General features: G+C 34.4%; 1 protein-coding gene across 1 annotated transcript in view; it reads right to left on the bottom strand.

Moving 5' to 3' along the window:
- Positions 1-25,646, bottom strand: part of Karybeta3 (karyopherin beta 3) — a 348,737-nt gene that overhangs the window by 196,415 nt on the left and 126,676 nt on the right. Inside the window, exons 10-13 of the mRNA XM_090396827.1 lie at positions 23,992-24,098; positions 18,154-18,278; positions 15,757-15,846; positions 5,368-5,541 (exon numbers count right to left, since the gene is read on the bottom strand). Of these exons, the coding sequence (XP_090252953.1) occupies positions 5,368-5,541; positions 15,757-15,846; positions 18,154-18,278; positions 23,992-24,098 (496 nt within the window). The remainder of the gene's footprint in view (positions 1-5,367; positions 5,542-15,756; positions 15,847-18,153; positions 18,279-23,991; positions 24,099-25,646) is intronic.

Raw genomic sequence — 25,646 nt, 5'->3', positions numbered from 1 at the left:
GATTACAGCATATTCAAATCATTCTACAAGTAGTGCATGTCAGTTGCTTTCGTTCCCATAAAGAAGTTATCCATGCTCAAATTTTTCTAGCTGCTACTATGATTCATATCCAAGTTTCTGGAGCAAAAAAGCTACGTAGGAACAGGAATGTGCAAAGAAATAATTTACTGGCTAAAATTCCTTCTTTTAGGTTGCAATCTTCAGATTGCAGAGCCAGTTTCTATTCATACTCAGACTTAGTTTTCCATACAATAGTTTAAACACCTCTGGCCTTATAATTTTTGAAATTGACATCGTCCTTGATACTATGAGATCTAACCTAGAATTCTTCTCTGTTGGTCATAACTGAAGGAATGTATGATAGTTCCATTGTACAAGGGTGGTGCAAAAACGTATGAGTCTAACTACTGACCTATCAGTATCTCTGGTGTAGAAATAAAGATTTTAGAGAAGTTGGTAAGAACTCACATACAGAAATGGGTAGACAAACAAGCTATACTGTGCCATGAGCAGCATGAGTTTACTAAAGGAAGGTCATGTTTGAGCAATTTTCTCATATTTTATAACAATGCTATTATGGCTGAGCTGAATAAAGGGAATGGATACACCATGTTATTCTTTGACTTTGCTAAGGCATTCGATAATATACCACATGAAAGGCTGTTGCATAAACTGGAAAATATGGAACTGGAATGTAAACTATTGGTTTGGATAAGTGGGTGGCTGTCAGACAATTATTGAAAAGTGGTGTGGGAAGGGTGGGTAAATCTGCCAGATTTAAGGTGACCAATGGTATGTCCCAGGGACTGGTCCTTGGACCACTGTTGTTTAATCTTTTCAGGCCTTTTCCAATATCAATGATATCGGAAAAGGCCTGAAAGGATCCTCATCAATTGTTTACCAATGACACAAAGATAAGCAGAAAAATCAGAGATGCTACTGACATATAGTATTTACAGGATGATTTGAATAGGTGGTTGCATGGGCAAACAATAAAGGCTGTCAATTCAATGTTTTTAAGCATAAAGTTATGCGCTTGAGCACAATGAGATATCCAATGGCATATTATATTGTAATAGGATTAAACTTGAAGTATAACTGATGAGGCTAAAGATCTTAGAGTTATGGTGATAAAAAGTTGAAGTTCAAAGATCACATAAACAAAAATTGCAAATACAACTCAGAGGATAATTGTGATGTTGAAAACGAAAACTGAAGTGCAAGGATATGAAAGTTATTTTGTCTCTCTACAAGATCATCATATGTCATCACCTGGACTACTGTGCACAGATTTGGTCTCCTTGGTTTGGAGGATATAAAGAAACTGCAGAACGGATGCAAAGAAGAGATAAAGATAATACTGGGATTATGGAATGTGAATTACGAGGATAGACAGAGTATGTTCACTGCAGACACTGGTAGACAGGATAAAAAGGGCAATATGAAAGAGGTCTATAAACTTTTGAGTGGGCATTATAGAATATCAGTTGATAAAATTTGTCATTATATGGAAGGTAGGGAGAGGACATGGATGCAATTGTGAAGGTTAAGTTTGTGTGTGGTTAATAAAAAAATGATTGCTAGAGTTTTTGCTCACAAAACTGCGAGTGAGTAGAACAGTTTGTTGTGGTGAGTGCATCTAGTGTGAATGAGTTTAAAGAGAAGGTATGAGAGCTGGTGTGGATGACACGTGGCCTACCTCAATGAGTCACTGACTCCCATTCAGCATGTAACCCATATAACTCTAAATTCATAGACCTATCCACAATCCCCAGATCAGTACAGCATGATCACTATCATGTCCTTTAATGACCTTCCCCCCCCCCCCAAACACTATAATAAAGTCTAATACTCTTTGATCTTCTATCACATGCTGCTTAAGTTCTTGCAACAGTTGAATAAATTTGGCTTCTCATTTTCATAAGATTTCACTGCTACCCAGTCAATGTTTGAATAATTAGTCACTTATGATGATTTCTCATTTAGAAGCCATCATGTTGATTTGCTAACACATTTCTTCATCACCAGCAAAAGAACTACTAGATCTGTAACAACACACCATTATGTACTTAATCTTGTTAGACTCCACTTCACACAGATTGCTTCAAACTCACTGATACATGTAAAATTGTTACTAGTCTTGTAATCATAGTTTTCTGCCCTAACTAGACAAACCATCTGATATCACTGGTATCACATCATCCTGCTCCTATCATTTCTTGTTTATCCTTTCTAAAAATATCCTATCCTCTACACTCAATACCAGTTAGTGCATCTGCTTCTGAGAGCCAGGTCTCACTAATGTCAATAATCTGAAGTCACACTGTATTCAGAAAGGAAAGGCAGCAAACTCAACTCCTTTGTTCCTTGTGCTCCTGGCATTTCTGTACAAACATTTATCACTATGATTCTTTTTCTTTTCTTTAATACTCTCCTCTGTGGTCATGCAGACCTCCTCTGTGGTCTGCATGACATGATCCAGTTGTGCAACTTTCAGATTTCTGTTCATATCTAATGTTTCACTTATACAGACATCCTTACACATACTTAACAAATCCAAACTGGACAAATACACAATTAACTTTTCATCATAATCACTTCTATTATTAAAATATATTCATACAATTAATCTAGTTGCATAACTAAAACAATAATATCATATAATCAAATCACTGCTATCAATAGCCTATATTACCTCTTCATCACAAACATCTCATAGCAAGGAGTTTCTACTATCAAATAAACCTCTGTTCTGAGACTACAGCTCTAATCTAAAAATTGATGACAAAATCAATTTGTCTTCAATGCACTCACTACCCCAAATTCTATGAGAACAGATGAATTCCATATATTAAGGTCACATCCTAGCATGTCTTAAGAAATTTTCCCCTTAAACAACAGAACTTTTCAACTGGATCAGCTTAATTTTACCATCTCCTAAAGATAAAATTCCTCCAGTAGTGTGGTGGTTAATGATGTCTATCAAAGTTTGGCTAACATCCTATTTTGGATATACACAGTCATCCATTTTAAATTGTCTTTCAGAGCAGCAAACTTATATTCAACTGAGTAAATATCAGTCTGGTATTGCATAACATCATGGGATTAACAACATTAGCCACTGGATCATTTGGAATCACAAAGTTACTACACAGCAGCATCTACAAATTCAATGCCTCTTCTAAAAGAGTGTGGTTGTATTTCTGTGCCAAACTTAACCTTAACAATGGGTTATCCATACCCTAATCGGTTAAGAAACAGCAATGTTCACTTCAGTAATTGACAATTCATTAAATATCTAGTCACATGTTGATGCATGCATGCATCTTAATAAGGATGGTAAAGTTCAGATAAAACAAAGATGAAGAGAGCAATTCAGTGAAGTTTTAAATGTGTAAAAAAAATAATGTAACTGATAAAATCAGAAGTACGATAATGGATAAACATCCTATAAGCATGAATTTAAATATTACATTTGAACCAATATCTAAATATGAAAAACAGATGTAACAGATAAAGAAAAGTCAACTTTTACAACAGTGATATCAATAGAACTGTTTAAGAAAAACTGAAGAAACTGTTGCCGATAAATTAAGGTGAACTTTAATAAAGTGCTTTCATAAAATTTCAAGAAATATAATTGAACAATGTATACAATTTATACTTGAAATTTTCTTTAGATTTTCTAGAGCCTATGACAGTGTGTGTGTGTGTGTGTGTGTGTGTGTGTGTAATATATATAAAGAGAGAGAGAGACTGATAATTAGAAATTCCTCAAAAATATGCAATAATAATAATAAACAAAACTGCTGTAAAAAAAAGTAAAAGCCATGTTTTTAATGCACAGCAAACATCAGAAAAGTTTGAGATAAGGACCAGTGTGAGACAGTGCTGTGACTACTTTTATAGTCACTTTACTTCTATAGCAATCAATGAATGGATTATGAGAGTTATATGCACAAGGAGAGAAATAAAATGGAATTTCACGCCATAGTTCATGATGATGATGATGATCATCATCATCATCATCTGAAACCTACAGGGAGTCAAGGACTCATCAAAAGTTAAAACTGAACTTTGTGGGACTCCCTCCTCCTGGTTATATGGTCTAAACTGTCATACCTTCTCTTAAATTCATTCACACTATATGCACTCACTACCCCCCTAAAGGCAAACTATTCCATCACTCACTTTCTGTGAGAGAAAAACCTAGCTCTTATCCCTTTCTTAACTGCAAACAAACTTAACTTCCATGGATGCACCCATGTTCTCTCCCCACCTTTCACATAATGAAAACTTTCATCAGACAATATCCTATAACACTCAAAAGTTCATTCAAAAGTTTATATATACCTCTATCATATCACTCCTCTTTCTCTTCTTGATCATCTGTAATTCACATACCTGCAATCTGTCCTCATAATCTAAATCCCATAAAACATTCATATATATATATATATATATATATATATATATCAAAGTAAAATCAGAAGCATTTAGGATAATGAAAACAGTTGGACTCAAATAGGAATAAAACAAAAGCTCTTAAAGTGAACAACAAATGCAAGAAAGAAATTAAAATTGACCCTAATTATAAAGTACCCTGTGCATACAGTAGAAGTAAAGAATTTTACATAATGGAGTTTATATTGAAAGTGAAACTGACAAAGATAAACACAAAGATTGAAAAAAAAAGTAAATACTACTTTGAAAAGAGTGAATAAATTTCTGAATTCATTCAAATAACAAAATAAAACCAAAATAAGAATTTTCAAAAGAAATGTAAAGGTACTGTTAAATGGCAAGACATTGAAACTGACACAAACGGATAGCTGAACTAAATGGTCTTAAAGCATCTGAGTAAAATATTAAAAATATTTTGGCCCCAACACATAAAAATAATGAGTAATACAGACAATACAAAACAAAAAAGTATTGCAAGCATATAAAAAGATGAAGATAGAAGAGGAGTGGCCATGTACTGAGAATGGAACCAAGGCAGGGATAACTGAAGAAGATGCACCTATTTCTGTCTTATATGAAGCAGGTTGCTTGTGAAGAGGATAGATAGGCAGATAGTGCCACTCTTACTACTTTCAAAAACATTTCTTGTTCAACATACAAAAAAAAAGAGAATAAAATAAAAATAAGAAAAAGGAGAAAAGATAATTGCAGCATTCTCCCCCCCCCCCACCCCAATTTAAACTTCTTGATAATGGTCAAAGGATGATGCCTTTCTCAGAGCTATCATTTAGCATAAAACAGTCAGTTAAGCATTGGACGTTATTTTCATCAAAAGGACACTTCCTGTATGCTAAAAATAGTATGAATAAGTTAATATATATATGTTTTGCAACTTCTACTTACTTCTTTAAATTTTGAATTCAGGACAACTTCCAATTTTTCTGCTATACTGTCTAAATAAGGAGAAATTACACCTTTAGGACAATCTTCAAAAAAGTTAACAAGAGCAGCACCAGCATGAGCTTGAACCCTAGGACTCCTATTGTCTTCAAGCAGAAGTAATAATCCAGGTATTACCTTCAAAATTAGAAGAGACAAATGAAATTTTAAAACTAAAATTCATAAAAGATATTGAAGTAAAACTTCAGTATCTTACAATGTAAATTATTTTATAGTAGTTTTTTTTTTGGACACATGTCAAAAAAAAAAAAAGATGCAAATGCTTGTGTACTTAAGGAATTTAGTTAGAAACTAATAAGTCAGTTTTTGTCATTATTTGGATGGTTGCATAAATTATGTTATTCATTATATTTCACCAATAACTGCAGCATCAGAGATATAAGCTGTACAAAATATAATGTAAAGATATTTTTACTAATATACACTGGTTTCCATAAATTAAGGAACAGAGAGAAAAATCACAATAACTCAAAAACTGTATGATGAAGTTCCATGCAATCTGGTGAAAAGCAGTATGATATGAGATGTGAAAGTACCCACAAAAACTGTAAATAAATACTTTCATTTTAACAAATGAGTATACATGAAAACAATGGCCATAAACAAAAGTTAAAATGAGATTGCCAAAGCACCTCAATAAGGAATGTGGCCACTGCTTACAATGATGTTTCACACTGTTTATAACAGTGTCCAGGAGCTCCGATGATAATAGCCATTGCTACTGCAAGGCTCTCTTATATCCCTCAAGGTTTTGGAGAGGGTGGATGAGAACAGCAGCACACCTACATAGAGCATCCCAGACATGCTCAATAGGATTAAGGTCAGAAGACTTGGCTGGCTAATCCATATATGATAGTCTGATATGATATGATAATTGAAGATATTCGTCCATGAGTTGTTTGATGAGGACGAGCATTATTGTCTTATAGCTGAAGTTTCTCTCCTATTGCACATACATACATACATACAGAAGAATATCCAGGGTCCAAGATCTCATCTTTATAAGATGCAGGATTTGTGGTTCCACTAGGAAGCAGATACAGGTCAATGAGTCCACCCAGTGAGATACCTCTTCAAACCATCACACTCTGCCAGAATTGTCCTTTTCACAGATAACTGAGGAATGATAATGTATCCCTGGTTTTCTCTCCATATCATAGCATAACTAGTTTTGCTTTGTACAGCAAATCAGGAATCACATGTAAACAATACTTACCCCCCCCCCTCCACATTGGCCTTGGGACTAGATGATGTGGCGACATGGATTTCTTGGCGATCAGGAAATAATAGAAAGGATTCAGAAACTAGACAGACTCCACATAGCCTTCTAAGAAAGGCAGGATGGACTTTTGATCTAATGTCCAAACTCTTGTCTTGCACCTTAGTATTTATCTGCTTGAATACTGAACAAATAAGGACAAGCTGGCAATTTGGAATTTAGCTGACAAGTCAACAAGAGACCTGCAGGTTTCTTATAATAATAATAATAATATTTGACAAGAAATCATATTCCTTTTATACACTTCAGTCCCATAAGCAAACAAAATTTACAAATGAAGTATCTTGAGAACTAGTATACTTGCATAAAGAGACTGTTGATTTCTCATAAGATGTCTCAATACCTCATAACGCATTATGGGAAGGACCAGAGAGGCAACTGATGTGAAATCAAGCATCTACAGTGATACCCTGCCTTAAGACACTTCACTTTGTGATGATCCAGTCATAAAGCTTTTCAATTATGACCAAAAAAAAAAAAAAAAATAGAGACATAATGTAGCTAAATTAACCGATGTGTATTTTTTTTCTTGAACTGTTTGTTTACAATGTTGTAGATCACTACATCTCTTTGGCATTTCACTGCAAATTATAAACTATTTTATTATTATTGTTAATAATGACAGATAAAATTCAAATTAAGCGTGTGATTGCTTCCATGTAAAGATGTACAAACATTACTTTATATATATATATATGGTCCACACACGAAAGACCACAAGACCTATAGCACACTAGTACCATGTGTGGGCAAATTAAAATTATTAAATTTAGTGATAATAATGCATTGAACAATGAGATAGGCCATAGGCTAAACCTACTTCACACTATTGTTGATAGTTGTTAAAAACAAAGATAAAGCTCTAAGTGCTACATTAGTTAATACTATAGTTATCATAAGCAGGAAAATTTTACTGCTGAAACTGAAAAACTTTTGATGGTGCAGAATGATGACCAAACTGGTTGGCGTGTTTCCTTAAGCCAACCAAGTTCAGAATAACTTTCATTTCAAAAATTATTCTGAACTTTTAATTTGTGCCCCTCTGATGTAAATAGAGGCTTTATATTTATGTCATTTACGCACACATATGACTGCTAAAAAATATTATTAAACCAATACATATATCTACAAGTGAAAAATAATCAGCGATTCACTATATGACAGTTGTCGGAATCTGACATGCCATGACTAGGGTATGCCTGAAGATTAGCTCACTAGCAAACTTTGTTTGCTTATGCTTAGATAAAGGATTAAAGCAGGAACATAATTTCTTGTGAAGTATAATATACTTTGTAATTCCGTGATAAAATATTTTACATTATCTCTTATCTCAAGTATTTAATGTGTGATACCATTTTACTACAGTAAAACTCCTTTTTTTACACTTTCCAGGGGGACTGATGGAAAAAAGTGTAAATAACAGGAAATGTAAAAAAACATTAAAAAAAGGCTAAAAGATGACTTACTGCTAGTATGTGAGTCTACATACTAGATTACAAAATTTAATAACTGGAAATAAATGAATTTACAATTACTTACATTTATCTATTTTAAAAAAATCTTTACTTGTTGATTGTTTTTGCTTTTTCTGCACTCTTATAAGTTCCATCTGCCTCTCCACAGTGTATAAGGCATTAAATACCCATCGTCTCCTGATGCACTTGCAATATACCGCCTCAAAACAGAGATAGCTTCCATTGCTTCTTTACTAGTAGGGACGGTAGGTTCTTGATCACAGTCTTCTTCAATCACTTCTTCCTCTTCTTCTTCACCAAGGCGGTTGGAAAGGATGTCTTCTGTACTTGGTACCATTGATGTGATCACACCAGCATCAACATCAAAATAGTCTTGAAATGAGGAAGCCTCATCCATCTCATACCAGTTGTTGGGCTCCGACATATCTTCTTCCTCCTCCTGTAGTTGTTCCTCCTCTTCCACAAACATAACTTCTGCCTTCCGGAAACAGTTTAGCCACATAATCCATGGCATCAAGGATTGATATGGTGATTTGTTTTGGGTCCATACCATTATCATGCATAAACACAGCTTTTTCAACAAGCATTTTTTTTATTTCCATTTAAATGCATGGATGATGCCCAGATCTAATGGCTGAAGCTCACTTGCACAATTAGGGGAAAAACACTAATCTAATGTTTCTGAGCTGCAGATCTATAGGATGTGCAGGACATTTGTCTAGCAGTAGTAGTATTTTGCGGTGATTTACCCCTGTTTCAGCATCCAGAGCATGCATGGTGGATGTGAAGATGCTGCTGGTCATCAATGCTGTGCTGTTGGCATCATACTTTGTAGGCAGATTTTTCACGTTCTTAAAACACCTTGGCTTTTTAAATTTACCAATTACCAGTGGAGATAATTTTTCTGATCCATCAGCATTGACCATGAGCAAAACAGTTACCCTCTGCTTGCTGAGTTTTCCACCGTGAGACTTCTCTCCTTTAAAACAGAATGTTTTACTTGGCAGAATGTTATAAAAGAGCCCAGTTTCATGAAGATAGAAATTATTTTTCGGTTCGTAGTCCGGAATAATAGTCTTTAGTTCATGTTTCCACTGGTTTACAGTTTCCCCTGCAACACTATTACTTTCTCCACACACTTGATTATACACAATATTGTGATGAGTCTTGAAACGATCAATCTATCCATTTGACGCAGTAAAACCATTAATCCCCAACCAAGCAGCAAATTCAAGGGCTTTCGCTTGGAGTATAGCACCATCGACTGGAATACCCGACACTCTCGTAGAAACAAACCACCCCGCCACCAGTTTATCCAATTCATCATATGTCGATGTCCGGATATATTTTCATTTTTTTGACACAAGGCCAGATTGCTTTGCATTGAGTTCAATGCTTGACCTATTTTTTTACTATCGTGTTCAAAGTGGACATGGAGAGTCCAAGATCTTTTGCTGAATGCACACGTGTACCAGCATGCCAATCTACACGTCGCAGAATTGCCATCTTTTCTTCTACCAAAATACATTTTCTGTCTTTTTCTCCATGTTACTAACATGGTTCATCCACCACCACAACTTGAAAGCAACTTTCACACGCTAAATTACTTAGCAGAAATTCTGCAATATCAATTCGTACTGTGATTGAAAAATCATGGTATCACTCATCACTACTGCAAGCATGCAAGTCACCGTGATGGCGGAAATGAAACTACAGTCGAAAGCAACACCATCTGGGAACATAAACGTACAGATTTCCACAGAAATTGATTTGAATGGGAGGAAATTGATTTGAAAATCGGTATTGCCACCTGAGAAAAAAAAACGCAAATCACGGGAAATAACGTCTACATCAAGTTGTTAATGGCGGGAAAACAATATTTTCTGACAAATGAAAAATGACGTAAATGGCAGGAAAACATAAATTGCGGGAATGTAAAATGGGGTTTTACTGTATGTAATGTACAGAAAACATGACTTTGGCAATACCTTGGTCTCTTCTTGGAGCTGGGTCTCAGTGGTGAGATCTCAATAAAGGTCAAAATCAGCCTGGGTCATAGCCCCTTCCAATGTTTTTGCATTATGGAATACTAAGGCATTTTGACCTTTATTTGACATTTGACAACAACAGTCAACACCTTCTATATATATAAGTAGATTAGTCATAAAGATAAATACATAAACTGTTTGTTTGCAGTTGGGTAAAGGATTAAAATAAGAATATGATTTCTTGTTAAGTGTCAAGTATGAGACCTTGTAACCTGGCAATAAAAATTTTTAAATTAAAATTGCAGATGTCACAGTGCATATGCAGTACAGGTCTACAAGATTCCTTAACTAAATTGATAAGATGTGACAAATTTGGTATGAAAATCATCAAAAAGCAGAAACATTGAAAACATCAGCTAAATCTTGAATACAAAATATAGTAAACAAGTAAAACATTTCGGTTATCCATTTAGGCACAATTTCTAGTGAAGATAGCAAATTACATATGGAAATAAACAATAGAATAAGCAAATCTGGAATGAATAAATAAATAAGTTGTAATAATATACAATCCAGTTTTCAAATTAATTTTAACTTATGGATCTGAAAGCTGAGTTAGAAAAAAGCAGATGATCAAAGACGAGAGATCACAAACATGAGAGTTCTAAGAAAAATTAGGGAAGTCCATAAAAAAGTATGCACATTAATTGGTTGAAAATTAAGGAAATCATAACCAACAACTGATGTGCAAAATGACTGCAGAATATCTCTGCTAGGAAGCAAAGGTTTCCTTTCTATATGGTTTGAAAATGCTGAAAGAAACACCTAAAAGTTCATGAATTTGATTGTTATAAGTGATGAGATGTGGTATTTTCAGTATGAACCCAAAACTAAGAAATAAAATATGATACACAAGTAAAAAAAATCTGTCAATTCTGTCAAAAAAGTTTGCTGAGAAAGGCCAAAAATCAAAATAATGCTAATTGTTTTCTACAACAGCAAAAGAAACTGTGCATAATTCCACTGTTACTGCAGAAAAGGAATTGCTCAGTATGCTCAAATTGGCAAACTATGCTATTTATGCAGGTGATCTGAACCTTCGCTAAAGAGAATCGGTAATGTGTAGCCTTAGTATCAACAAAGAAAGAAGTTGACTACTCTTATGTGATAATGCTCAAAGCCAATGATGGGAAGGTTTTTTTAATTTTTTTTTCATTTTTTAATCAGTATACTATTGCAACCACCATACTCTGAACTTGGCTGTGTGCAAACCCCCCCCCCCACACACACACACAAAAAAAAAAATTCCAAGGCACAACTGAAAGGCTGCTATCTGATGATGTGATACCATTCCAAGACTGACTCATGGCAGCAACTCAAAACAATATACAAAACAAAGCCCTCCAAGTGTTCCTGCCAATTTATGACCACTGTTTTCAACATTTGAACTCTAAAGAGAGAACTACTTTGAATAAAACATTATAAATTTAAAACTAAGATCGGTACTCAAAAATAACCGGAATTATTTTTTTAAAAAAATTTTACTAGAGTTTATATTACCATATTCTAGTCTCCTTCAAAGTACTCTCCATGTGAGTCAATGCACTTCTCTGAATGATTTTTCCCACTGCTGGAAACAGTTCTGGAATTGTTCAACTGGAATACTGTTTATGGAATCCAGTGACTTTTCTTTCACTTTATTCACATCAACGAATCATTGCCCTTTCCTGGTGGGGAACAACTGCCATGTGGGCTGGGACATTTAAGGTGCAGCACCCAACCTCTGCTACTCCACATTTCTGGCCGTTTTCATCACACACTATCAAGCAATCTCAAAATGTTGAGATAAAAATGTTGGTTCACTGTCTGTCTGGGAGGAACAAATTCCTTGTATACAATTCCATTCACCCGAAAAAAAAACAAATCAACGTTGTCTTGACATTTGATCAAACTTGACATGCCTTCTTAGGTCTCGGTGAATTTCCATGTTTCCACTGGCTTGATGCTTGTTTTGTTTCTGGATGATAACCGTAACGCCAAGACTCATCCTTGGTCACAACTTTCGAAAGAAAGTTATGGTCATCAAGAATGTGCTCCTCCCTCAATTGGAGGCAAACATTCACATGATGTTTTTTTTTTTTTTTTTATCCTCTGTGAGCAAACAAGGCACAAATTTAGTGGACACACGTTTCATTTGCTTAAGGGTCAAAGCAGTATAACTGAGAGGAGACCTCCACATAGCCTTTAAAGGAATGCGGAGAACCAACCAGGGCTTCTGACCTAATGTCCAATCCTCACCTTCTCGTGGTGCACTCTGTTGGGTATCTACTTGGATACTGAACGAACGAGGATGGGCTGGCAATTTGGGATTTAGATGACCAAATTATATTCTTATTGGTAAAACAAAAATAAAAAATGATGGTACGACATGACAAAATTTCATGCTGACTGGGGTGTCGCCCGGTTAAACAAGGCCCCCATTGTTTTCGCCAGGGAACCAGGGCAAACAGCAAAAAGTCAGCTACTGGAACAAATCTGAAAACAAACCCCAACTGATCTTCACCAGAGTTAAAGAGGTACTATCAATAGTACCGATGTAGTACCGGGGTGACTGAAACAAAAAAAAGACAAAAACTGGTGAGATCTTTAAGAGAAGTAAATACAAAATGTTATATTCAGGCAATGACAATCAAGGAAAAGAAGGAGTAGCCGTGGTATTCAACACAAAATACGAGGCTAATCTTCTTGAATGGCAGTCACTCCCAAGTAGAGTAATGTGGGCAAATATGAGAATGGGGAACTGGACACTGAGACTTATTTGTGCCTATGGTCCCACAGAAGGTTCTACTAAGGTAGAAGTGGAAGAATTTTTTGAGGCTTTAGAAAAGTAACTGACACAATGAAAAAGGAAAAGTTGGTCCTTGTTGGGGATCTAAATAGCAGAGTAGAAAATGATTGTGAGCATACAAAAATATTTTGGGAAAATTTGGAGAAAAGAGCGAAGCTAATAATAATAGCAAATACCTGTTGGATTTCTACTCAGGACATGGACTGGTTATTACTAACACCATGTTCCAGCATAAAAATGTGCACAAATTCACATGAGGCAAGGAATAAGAAAAGTCTCATTGACTATGTTATTGTTGATAGTGATGTTTTCTCCCTGGTGCAGGACACCAGAGTGTACAGAGGATTTGAAATTGGAAGTGATCACTATTTGGTCTTGAGCAGGATAAAATTGAATTTCATATTGAAAAGAATAACATGCAAGAAAGTTTTAAAGCGAATAAAAGTTGAGCAGCTCTCAGATGTGAACTGTAGACTAAAATACACAAACATTATTGAAGAAAAAATGAAAGAGTTTGAGAACAGGAATCAAACCTTGGAGATTCAGAGGCAAACTCTGAAGAAAACATTGATTGATTCGCCAGAGAGGCAAGGATAAAAAAATCAGAACTCCCTGGTGGACACAGGAAGTTAGAGAGGCAGTGAAGGAAAAGAAAAAAACCATATCAAAAGTTGCTCTCAAATAAGTCAGCTTGTGCTCTTAGAGAATACAGAGACAAATGCAAGAATGTGTAAAACTAGCTAAACAAAAGTCATGGGAGGACTTTGGCAAGAATATAGAAAATAAATATCAAGAAGGTGGCAAAATATTCTGGAGGTTGTTGAAGAAGCTTAAGAATGGAGAAAAGAGTGCTGTAAAAGGAGTTAGAGATGATAAAGGTAATATGAAAACGGGAGAAAGAGATATCCTTAAAAGTATGGAGTAATTGCTTTGAAAAACTGCTAAATGAAACATGCAGTGATGACAGCACAGTGGTAAAAAACACTGACTAGGCATGCGGTCAGGAATACATATCCATACTTGAAGTAGAAAAAGCCATCAAAGGTTTGAAATGTGGAAATGCAGGCAGGAGTAGATGATATTCGACCAGAAATGCTGAAGCATGGTGGTATAAGAATCTTACAGTGGCTGCACTGCATAGTTCGGAAAGCCTGGAGAGAGGGACGAATTCCTGATGATTGGAGTAGAGCTCTCATAGTACCCATATATAAAAAGGGTAATAAAACTGAATGCGAGAATTACAGAGGTATTTCCCTACTGAGTGTTCCTGGTAAGATCTATGCAAGTATACTTGAGAAACGGTTGAGAAGAATTGTGGAAGAAAAGCTTGGTGAAGAACAAGCTGGATTCAGGCCAAATAGAGGCTGTCAGGTTCAGATCTTCACTTTACAACAAATAGTTGAAAAGTCCTGGGAATATAACAAAAATCTGTATTAAGTTTTGTCGATTTGGAAAAAGCATATGACAAGGTGCCATGAGAGAAGCTATTCAATACGCTACAGTTATATGGTGTCAAAGGGGCATTATATCAAGCAATACTTAGTCTTTATTTGAGTTGTAAGTCAGCAGTTAGAATTGAAGGAAGCACAGGAAGATGGTTTAATGTTAAATCTGGTATGAGACAAGGATGTACATTATCCCCTCTGTTATTCATTATGTATATGGATCACATTATGAAGGAAAGTGGTATTAACATGATATCAAAATTGGAGATGTTAATGTCAGCTCTTTGCTTTATGCAGATGATGTTTTACTTCTAAATAAATCCACTACAAGTCTGCAAAATTCTCTGACTAAATTGAATAGCTGTTGTAATTGATATGGTATGAAGGTCAGCAATAAAAAGACAAAGACAATGAAAATAGGTAGAATCATTGAAAATGTCAACTGTGTTGTGAATTTAGTGGAACAAGTAAAACATTTCAGCTTCATAAGCACGATTTTTAGTGAAGATGGTAAATTAAATATAGAAATAGACAACAGAATCAGCAAAGCTGGTATGGTGGGAAGTCAACTGAATAAATTCATATGGAATAAGAGAGAAATTAGTTGGAACACTAAATTAGCTGTATACAAGACAGTGTTGAAACCAGTTTTAACTTATGGATCTGAGAGCTGGGTCAGAAGTAAAACACTTGACCAAAGACTAGAGACCACAGATATGAGAGTCCTGAGAAAGATTAGAGGCGTGAACAGATAGCATCAATGGCAATATCATATTAAAAACGAGGATATTAGGAAAGAACTTGACATTGTCAGCATCCAGGAATGCGTTAGCAGAGCTAATCTCAGGTGGTATGGTCACTTAAACAGAATGGGCGAAGAAAGATTAGCAAAACAAGTGTTCTCTGCCAGGCTGGCAGGAAAACGACCCAGAGGAAGACCAAGATATAGGTGGATTGATATGGTACAAAGTGCGTTAGACGATAGAAATATAAGATCTGATAATGTTGGAGTCTTGATAAGTAACAGACTGATTTGGAGGAAAATTGCAGATAGGAAGTTAGTAATGATGTAAATTTTTCATGTAGTAATATCATATCCTGTACACGCCTTGAGGTTACATGGCAGGAATTTGATGATGAAGACGACGTTTCATTTGCAAATCTTCTGTTAACAAAAATGTCAACAAATGTAAATATTAAGCAAAAGATTGCTACTGAAATGAAAACATGAAACTTTATTATCATACTGCCTTTCTAAAAAATTCCTTTAATGATGAAATAGAAATATAAACAATACCTTATCGTGAAATTTCTTTTCAAAAACTGGAGCAAAATCAGAAGCCATCTGTCCTAATGCATTACAAGCAGCATACCTAACACGTGGATGCTAAAAAGACAAAAAACATAGTTGAAACAGTAATTATGCATATCAATACTTATTTAACCTTATATGACTAAGGAAACATGAGCCAAATGTATTAATTCACTGAAAATAGTAAAAATTATTATTAACGAAATAATAAACAAGTCACATAATCCATATGCAAAAAAAAAAAAAAAAACTTCTTAATAACAGAAACTTCTCAAAATGTTCTCTAACTGATATGTGCAAGCATCATTGCTTTAAATCTTCATATTCCCCACCATGCCTCAAATTTATTTCTGCAATATGCAGAAGGGAAAATCCTGCCACCTTCACACGAGACCAGCTAACTCACTTCCAGCTGAAAAGCTCTGATAAAGTTTCTTTATATCCTAGATGGGATTAGAACCCAGTTCTTTCCAAAATCTTTGTCTGGGCCCTTCAAATATTATGATTAGCTTGGATACAGTATCTCTTTGCACTAACATTCCTTTGATAGATATAATTTATTTAAACAAAATTTACCCCTGACATCAAATTTTTTTAATGTTATATATTTCAGTTATTTTAGTGTTTAAGATGAATTATATCAGCTGATTGAGGATACAGCTATGGGAAGTCCTGATTTTCCTATACTTGTCAACTGCTTCATGGGACATTTGATGATTGTCTCCTTAATGACATTTCTCCCAAACCTACAGTATGTTTTGGATAGATTGATGATGTATGTGATATGCAATGGTTCTCCATCTAATTTAAAATTTTTGTTTCAAAAGTAAATCCAATTCATTCTAGAATTCAGTTCAATCTAGAGGAAAAGAAAAATAACTGGCTAACCTTTCTACATTTACTGATTCATCAGCCTGATAATGGTTTGCATTTCTCAGTTTTTTGAAAAGAAATGTATACTGATCATATCCATGCAACTCTACATCATCATCCAGGTGTCTGAACCTCTGAACCATTAGGACCTTATTATACTGTGCTCATACTTCATGTTCTACAGAGGACTTTTTACACTAAGAATTGAATTATATCAAATCTGCCTTTCTAAAAAATTCCTTTAACAATTCCTTTATCCACAAGGCATTTAACAGTTTTGGGGTCCTAGTCTGTATGCTTGAGGAAGAAATCTTTCAGATTCCACTTCCTTATATTAAAGGTATATCTGAACGCATCACTAAAATTTTGAGGCCTCTCAATATGGTGGTGTCCTTTCAGCCAGAATGATTTCAACATTCCTTTCTTCAACTAAAGACAAGCTTCGTCATGTGAACTTTCCAGTTGTCCCAGATCCCTTGCTCCTGTCTACCATGAAGAACATCAATCTTATAATCAAGAATCATGAAGCTGAGCAATCTGGCTGAACATTTTGAACAGACTACATTTGAAGAAACTGAACTCTTACAAAAGAGTAGATCTCATATGGAATGTTTATATAAAGAAAGCCATGGGATCTTTTACATCATCTGAATTTAAACAGATCTGATGGCCTTCAGTTATCCTCTCCATGGAAATATTGTATCAATCTCTTTTAATTTCTAATTTATTAATTTTTTTATTTCACACACACAATTTTTAATTAATTAATTAGAAATTTTATGGACCATTAGTATTCTTATTTAAACTAAAGTGCTTTGTAAAATGCTTCTGCTATTTGTATTTAATTGTGCTCTGCTGTCACTGTATTAAAGATGGGGTAGATATTAAGACAAAAATTTCACATCGCTAAAATTGTTTTCATATAAGTTTTTTTTCATCTCTAATTTTAAATAATAATGAATGCACAATTACATAGTGCCAGTTCTAGGATCAAGTGGCATGCTAACCTATTCAAGGACTGGTTAAATCGGAGGGTTTGGTTATCTGATTGGCATAATTTATAACTGAAAATTGAAGTACAAAATCAAACAAGGATGATGTGCTTCAACAAAAAAAGTGCATTCAGAGTAACAAAATCTAGCAATGTTTTGACTGCTTATATACTCAACCCTTGATACTTTCAAGGTGGCTTGGGCATATAACTTTTCATTAAGTCTACAATGTTTTTTTTTTTATATTGTGAACATGCTAGAGACCTTAATAATCCAAAAAATAAAAATAAATAAAAATAACAGAAGTAAAAGCAAAATATTATATATTCTGCTCCTTTTGACAATCTGATGGTAGTAGTAGTATAGCATGCAGTGGAAATTTTAATTGCATTTTACCTGTTCCACTACAGAATTCAAGGATGTGTAAATGCATATGTTTTCATAAATCTCTGCTTATAAAAGAATGGTAACATGTATGATCATTACTGAATCAGAAATTCTTGGATAGTTCACTTACTAAATCTTGAAGATATGGTAGTACACCTTCAACAATCTGAGGAAGTAATGTCTCCATTTGCTTATGACAACCCTCTCCTACTGCTGAAACAGACATTAAACCTGCATGCCGATGTTTCCAGTCACCTGAATCAATAAAATAAAAGGAATGGAGTATATACTGACAAGAAACAGCTCAAATTCCACAATCTCCAAAATAAAAATAAAATTAATTTAAACATAAAAAAAAAAATAATAATGTCAATTTTGGTTCTCATATATTATGGAATAGTTCTTTTTCACTTTTACTTTTAATGATAACAGAAATATTGAGAACCAATAGTGCACAATTTTGTGAGTGGGCTAATGACTACAGAGATAAAACATAATACATTTTCAAGTCATTTCTGGACTTCTTATAATCATGAAAGTAGTCATGGTCCACTAAATATGAAAATTTAATGAAAAACATTACCCATCAACATCCACATGCATCCATGCCGCAGTTGGATTTGAATTCACTTTGCTGGGTGAAAAGTGCAAATGCTGTCCACACAACCATCCAAAGCCAAGCTTTTCACTTCCACCCTGAAAACAAACTTTCCAGGGCATAAAACACTCTGTGCCATTCATGATCATTTTGAGTAGTTTTCAATCATCCATCAAATTAAAAATATTTATGTACTATTAGTATTCTCTGAACTAAAATTCAGAGAAGTGTGTGTGTGTGTGTGTGTGTGTGTATATATATATATATATATATAAACTGTTTTCTGTTTAATAATAAACTGTGGGAGATCTATTTTTATAGCTAGAAAATGATACAAATGGTTGCATTTTCTAAAATGTTCTCCTACTTTACAATTTACAATAAAATGTTTATCATATATTTATGAATTTGGCATTAGATAAGTAGTAGGTCCATTGGAATTTCTCTTTGAATTATTAAAAAATCTCAACCAATATTTTTTTTATTCACTACACAGTAAGATCAATCATAGCAGCTAGTGAAAAGAGGAAAATGAAACTCAAAACAATGCAATGTGAAAGAAAAAACTAAAATAGCATTAACAGTGATGGTGGAACTGCAAATAAGTAATCCATATCGCTGCTCTACCTGTTTATTGAATCAGCAGCTGCTGATTCAGTAAACAGGTAGAGCAGAGATACAAAGAGATATAAACAGGTATAAAGAGAGACCACATACTATTGAGTTGAGGTGTGTGTAAATTCAGTTTCTCTGAAATACAATGCTGTCAAATACTTATTTCAACATAGCAGTCAGGCAATCTCAATCCCTCCCTCTTCCCTAAGGGGTCATTTTATTCTTGGTTCTTCAACTAATAACATCAATATTTTAACACCACTTCAGAGAGATGAAGAAATACAGTTTGTTCCTGAGCTCCTCTGCTAATGTTAATACATAAGATGATTGAATTTCCCAATTTTCCAGCCACAATACAAAATGTTTCCATGACCCTATAATCATAATGTTATGAACTGTTGCATAAGAAAGATGTCATCAAATAACAGATAAAGCACAAAATATTTAAAATCTCTATTTTTTTTTTTTTTTTTGTCAACTGCCTTCTCTAATGACTTGAAAAATTCCTCTACTTCATCCTAAGTAACAACTTCTATGAGACCAAATGCACAAACTAGTTTTTTTGTCCAATTACCCATTTTGAAATCTGCCAACATAATTTAGTTGAAATTGCCAGCCAATCAAGATGTTTACTCTGTGTTTAGCAATGAATGATATTACTGCTACTTCCTTTCCCTGATTACTGTTGTTCAGACATAACATCCTATATTTATTATTTAGCAGGATCACACCTGTTTTGATTTTATTTGTCTCAGTAACACCAATAATGTTCAAATGCAACTTCTCTAGTTGTTCTGACAGTTCAACTTTTTTATTTTATTTTATTGATACTACTTATGTTGATGGTGCCTATCTTCAATTCTGTTGATAGTGAGTTTATTTCAGTAGCTGACTATTCATTGCTTGCTCTAGTTCCCTGAGTGAAAATGAAACAATACATTTCAACAGTTTCGTCCTGGTTTAGGCTAATACAAAATAGTTTCGTTGACTAGGTTCCAAATTGCTAGTCCATTCTTGTTCATCAGTATCCAGTGCATATCTAATAATGGGGTACACTATCTTAAGAAGGGGACTGAACATTACGTTAGAATCCCCAGTTGGTTCTTCACATTCCTTAAAGGCTACATAAAAGTCTCTCAGACATCTAGTCCTAATCCTTAAGTGACAACTATTTGGTTTGATTCTTAGCCATTTTTTCCCCCATCACATTTACACTCTCCCATGTTTCTTTTATTTTTATCTATTCAGATATTTTTTAGTTCTTCGTAATACAACGTAATACAAGAAGTGAATTCTTGTATTACGTTTTCACTTTTACACACTGATTTTCACTCCTACATTAAAGTTCTATGTATGTATGTGTAAAAGAGAAGCAGAAAATTTCTGATTAGCAACTAGAATAAAAATGATATTAAAGCAAGTCTTCTTATATATCCTAAAAGAAAAAGAACAAATTATTACAATTTGATGAAATATGGGGATTAAAGGGATTTTAAGATATGCTCTTTCTTGTGGTCATATCAGTTGCTTTAATATCAATTTTGTTCTAGGTGTTTAACAGAACTTTTCAGCCCTTCCCTCATATATATTGTATGTGCATATACACAAGGGGATATCCAAAAATAACTGGAATCTGAAACCTGCCATGCACAGATTTTCTAGTTACAGATGATGACACTAGGCATTGTGAGTGTGGAGTTTTCCGTGCCAGTCTGGAAAATGGTGCCATCCTGTGTGAACTGGTTCATTGTTCTAGCTGCTTTTTTGTAAATGCTTATAAGCAAGTTTGGCGATTTTGTGATGGCTGACAACAAGGAAAAGAGAGTGTGCATGAAATTGTTTCTTTTAAGTAAAACTGCAGCTAAAACTATTGTTATGCTATGGCAAGCATTTAAGGTTTACAAGTGGTTTTCCCATTTCAAAAATGGAGACATGTCAGTTAAAGACAAACACGATCTTGCTGACCTTCAACAAACAGAAATGAAGAACATCAAAAAGGTTTGCCAGGCAATCAATGAAGATCATGGAAAGACTATAGAGCAAGTTTCTGAAGAGATGAATTTGCTGTAGAGTTCATGCCAGTGAATTTTAACAAAAGATTTGCAATTTTAAAAAACAAAATAATAATAATTCCGGTTATTTTTGGGTACCCACTTGTGTGTGTGTATGTGTACATACATATACATACATCATCAATCAAATTCCTGACATGTACCCTCAAGGGGTGTACAGGATATGATAGTACTTCATGAAAAATTTACCTCATTACTAAGTTACTATCTACAATTTTCCTCCAAATCAGCCTGATACTTGTCAAGACTCCAACATCATTATCAGATCTTATATTTCTATCGTCTAAGGCACTTTGCACCGTATCAATCCACCTACATCTTGGTCTTCTCTGGGTCGTTTTCCTGCCAAACTGAACATTTGTTTTGCTAATCTTTCCTTGCCCATTCTGTTCAAGTGACCATATCACCTGATATTAGCTCTGCTAATGCATTCCTGGATGCTGACAATGTCAAGTTCTTTCCTAATATCCTCGTTTTTAATATGATATTGTCATTGGTGCCATCTGTTCATGCCTCTAATCTTTCTCAGGACTCTCATATCTGCGGTCTCTAGTCTTTGCTCAAGTGTTTTACTTCTGACCCACCTCTCAGATTCATAAGTTAAAACTGGTTTGAGCACTGTCTTGTATATAGCTAATTTAGTGTTCCGACTAATTTCTCTCTTATTCCACATGAATTTATTCAATTTACTTCCTACGATACCCTCTTTGTTGATTTTGTTACCTATTTTCATATTTAATTTACCATCTTCACTAAAAATCGTGTCTAAGTAGCTGAAATGTTTTATTTATTCCACAGGTTCCCCATTCACAATACAGTTGACATTTTCAATGATTCTGCCTATTTTCATGGTCTTTGTCTTTTTATTGCTGACCTTCATACCATATCTATTACAACAGTTATTCAATTTAGTCAGGGAATCCTGCAAACTTGTAGCAGATTTATTTAGAAGTATAACATCGTCTGCATAAAGCAAAGAGCTGACATTAACATCTCCAATTCTGATATCATGCTTAATACCACTTTCCTTCATAATGTGATCGATATAGATAATGAATAACAGAGGAGATAAGGTACATCCTTGTCTCACACCAGATTTAACATTAAACCATCTTCCTATACTTCTTTCAATTCTAACTGCCGACTTGCAACTCAAATAAAGACTAAGTATTGCTTGATATAATGTCCCATTGACACCATATAACTGTATTGTATTGAATAGCTTCTCTCTTTTCCAGATCGACAAAACTTAAATACAGATCTTTGTTATATTCCCATGCTTTCTCAACTAATTGTCGTAAAGTGAAGATCTGATCCTGACAGCTTCTATTTGGCCTGAATCTAGCTTGCTCTTCACCAAGCTTTTCCTCCACAATTCTTCTCAACCATTTCTCAAATATACTTGCATAAATCTTGCCCGAACACTCAGTAGGGAAATACCTCTGTAATTCTCACATTCAGTTTTATTTCCCTTTTTATATATATAGGTACTATTAGAGCTCTACTGCAATCATCAGGAATTCGTCCCTCTGTCTAGGCCTTCTGAAATATGCAGTGCAGCCACTGTAAGACTTTTATACCACTATACTTCAGCATTTCTGGTCAAATATCATCTACTCCTGCTGCCTTTCCACATTTTCAAGCCTTTGATGGCTTTTTCTACTTCAAGTATGGATATGTATTCCTGACTGTATGCCTGTTGAGTGTTTTTTTTACCACTGTGCTGTCATCACTGCTTGTTTCATTTAGCAATTTTTCGAAGTAATTACTCCATGCTTCAAGGATATCTTTCTCTCCAGTTTTCATGTCCCCTTTATCATCTCTAACTCCTTTTACAGCACTCCTTCCTCCATTTCTAAGCTCCTCCAGAATATCTTACCACCTTCTTGATATTTATTTTCTATGTTCTTGTCAGAGTCCTCCCATGACTTTTGTTTAGCTAGTTTTACACAGTGTTTAGCATTCTTGCATTTGTCTCTATATTCTTTAAGAGCACAAGCTGACTTATTTGACAGGAACTTTTGATATGCTTTCTTCTTTTCCTTCACTGCCTCTCTAACTTCCTGTGTCCACCATGGAGTTCTGATTTTTCTATCCTTGCAGACAACCTCTCCACATGCCTCTCTGGCTGAATCAATCAGGGTTTTTTTTTTCAAGGTTTGCCCCTGAATCTCCAAGTTTGGTTCTTGTTCTCAAATTCTTTCATTTTTTCTTCAATAATCTTTGTGTATTTTAATCTACAGTTCACATCTGAGAGCTGCTCAACTTTTATTCACTTTAAAACTTTCTTACATGTCATTCTTTTCAATATGAAATTGAATTTTATCCTGCTCAAGACTAAATAGTGATCGCTTCCAATTTCAAATCTTCTGTGCACTCTAGTGTCCTGCACCTGGGAGAAAACATCACTATCAACAATAACATAGTCAGTGAGACTTTTCTTATTCCTTGCCTCTTCTCTCCATGTGAATTTGGGCATATTTTTATGTTTGAGCATGGTGTTAGTAATAACTAGTCCATGTCCTGAGTAGAAATCCAACAGGTATTTACTATTATTAGCTTAATAGAAGAAAATTGTTTTGCCTTTACAAAAGCTTACATCTGAAATAAATCTTATACAGTTTAAATGATATATTTCATTATTTTTGAAAATATTATATATAAAATAAAGCAAAACACTCACCACTGCCTAACATCTGTGGTAGACAATTTAATACTAGTGGTAGTACTGTTTTCCCACCAAGGGCACATGCTAAACGATCAAGTGATGCTTCTCCAACAACAGGATCACTACGAGAAGAGAAAAAAGCATTTCTTAATGAGAATTGAATGAGTATCTATGTCCATTACCATGAGCCTAAACAAACAGGACTTGCTAAACATCCATCTCTACCACACACACACACACACACACACACAACATTCTCTGGAAAAAGACCAAAATCCTTCATAAAAGCATAAATATATCTGATGGTCTACATTTATCTCCTTTATGGAAGACAGATTAGCAGATTTTAAGAGTACTTCTTTCATAATTTGTTTAATATATATATATATATACACATAAATGTATGTTTTTGTTTTAGTTAAGAAAGTGCTAACCATATTTGTTGCCTTACTGTAGCTATTATGGTGGTAATTATTTATTTTTTTTATTTAGAAAGTTCGTTATTTTTATACATTGCTAGTCCATTTCTGTAATGTATGCAACATAAGGTGAAAGTGTTACAATTAAATATCAAGATTTTTAAGCATTCCTGAAAAAGAAGAAAATAATATCAAAGATTTCTGCCAAGTAACTTGATAAAATGTAAGAAAAACCTCATTGCAGGTCGTACCATTCCTTAATCATACACAGTTCACTACATTCTAAGGCAATGCATTCCATGCTCCTACCACTCTCCATGCAAAAAACTTACTTCTTATCCTTTTACTCCCCACCTCCTTTTGCAACATGGAGGTGTTGCAAAAGGAGGTGGTTATTACTAACACCATGTTCCAACATAAAAATGTGCACAAATTCACATGGAGAGGAGGCAAGGAATAACAAAAGTCTAACTGACTATGTCATTGTTGACAGTGATGTTTTCTCCCTAGTGCAGGACACCAGAGTGTACAGAGGATTTGAAATTGGAAAGGATCACCATTTAGTCTTGAGCAGAATAAAATTGAATTTCATATCGAAATGAAAAACATGTAAGAAAGTTTTAAAGCAAATAAAAGTTGAACAATTCTCAGATGTGAACTGCAGACTAAAATAAAATAACAATATTGAAGGGAAAAAAAAAGAGATTGAGAACAGGAACCGAGCCTTGGAGATTCAGTGGCAAATCCTGACAAAAATATTGATTGATTCAGACAGAGATGCATGTGGTGAGATCAGAATTCTATGGTTGACACAGTAAGTTAAAGAGGCAGTGAAGGAAAAGAAGCTGACTTATTCCTGGCAAATAATTCAGCTTGTGCCTCTTAGAGATACAGAGACAAATCTAAGAAAGCTAAACACTGTGTAAAACTAGCTAAACAAAAGCCATGGGAAGACTTTGGTATGAACATAGAAAATAAATATCAAGAAGGTGGTAAGATATTCTGGAGGTTGTTGAAGAAACTCAAAAATGGAAGAAAGACTGTTGTAAAAGGAATTAGAGATGATAAAGGTGACATGAAAACTGGAGAAAAAGATATCCTTTAAGTATGGAGTAATAAATTCGAAAAATTGCTAAACGAAACAATCAGTGACACAACAGTAGTAAAAAACACTCAACAGCAATGCAATCATTAATATATATCCTTACTTGAAGTAGAAAAGGCCATTAAAAGACTGAAATGTGGAAAGGC

Source organism: Typopeltis vanoorti, chromosome 8 (assembly GCF_054136105.1).
Source record: "Typopeltis vanoorti isolate ZY-2024b chromosome 8, IOZ_Tvanoo_1.0, whole genome shotgun sequence".
In the NCBI taxonomy this organism is placed as follows: domain Eukaryota; kingdom Metazoa; phylum Arthropoda; class Arachnida; order Uropygi; family Thelyphonidae; genus Typopeltis; species Typopeltis vanoorti.
Note: the sequence above shows the minus strand (reverse complement) of the source record. Positions and strands in the feature narration are given on the sequence as shown.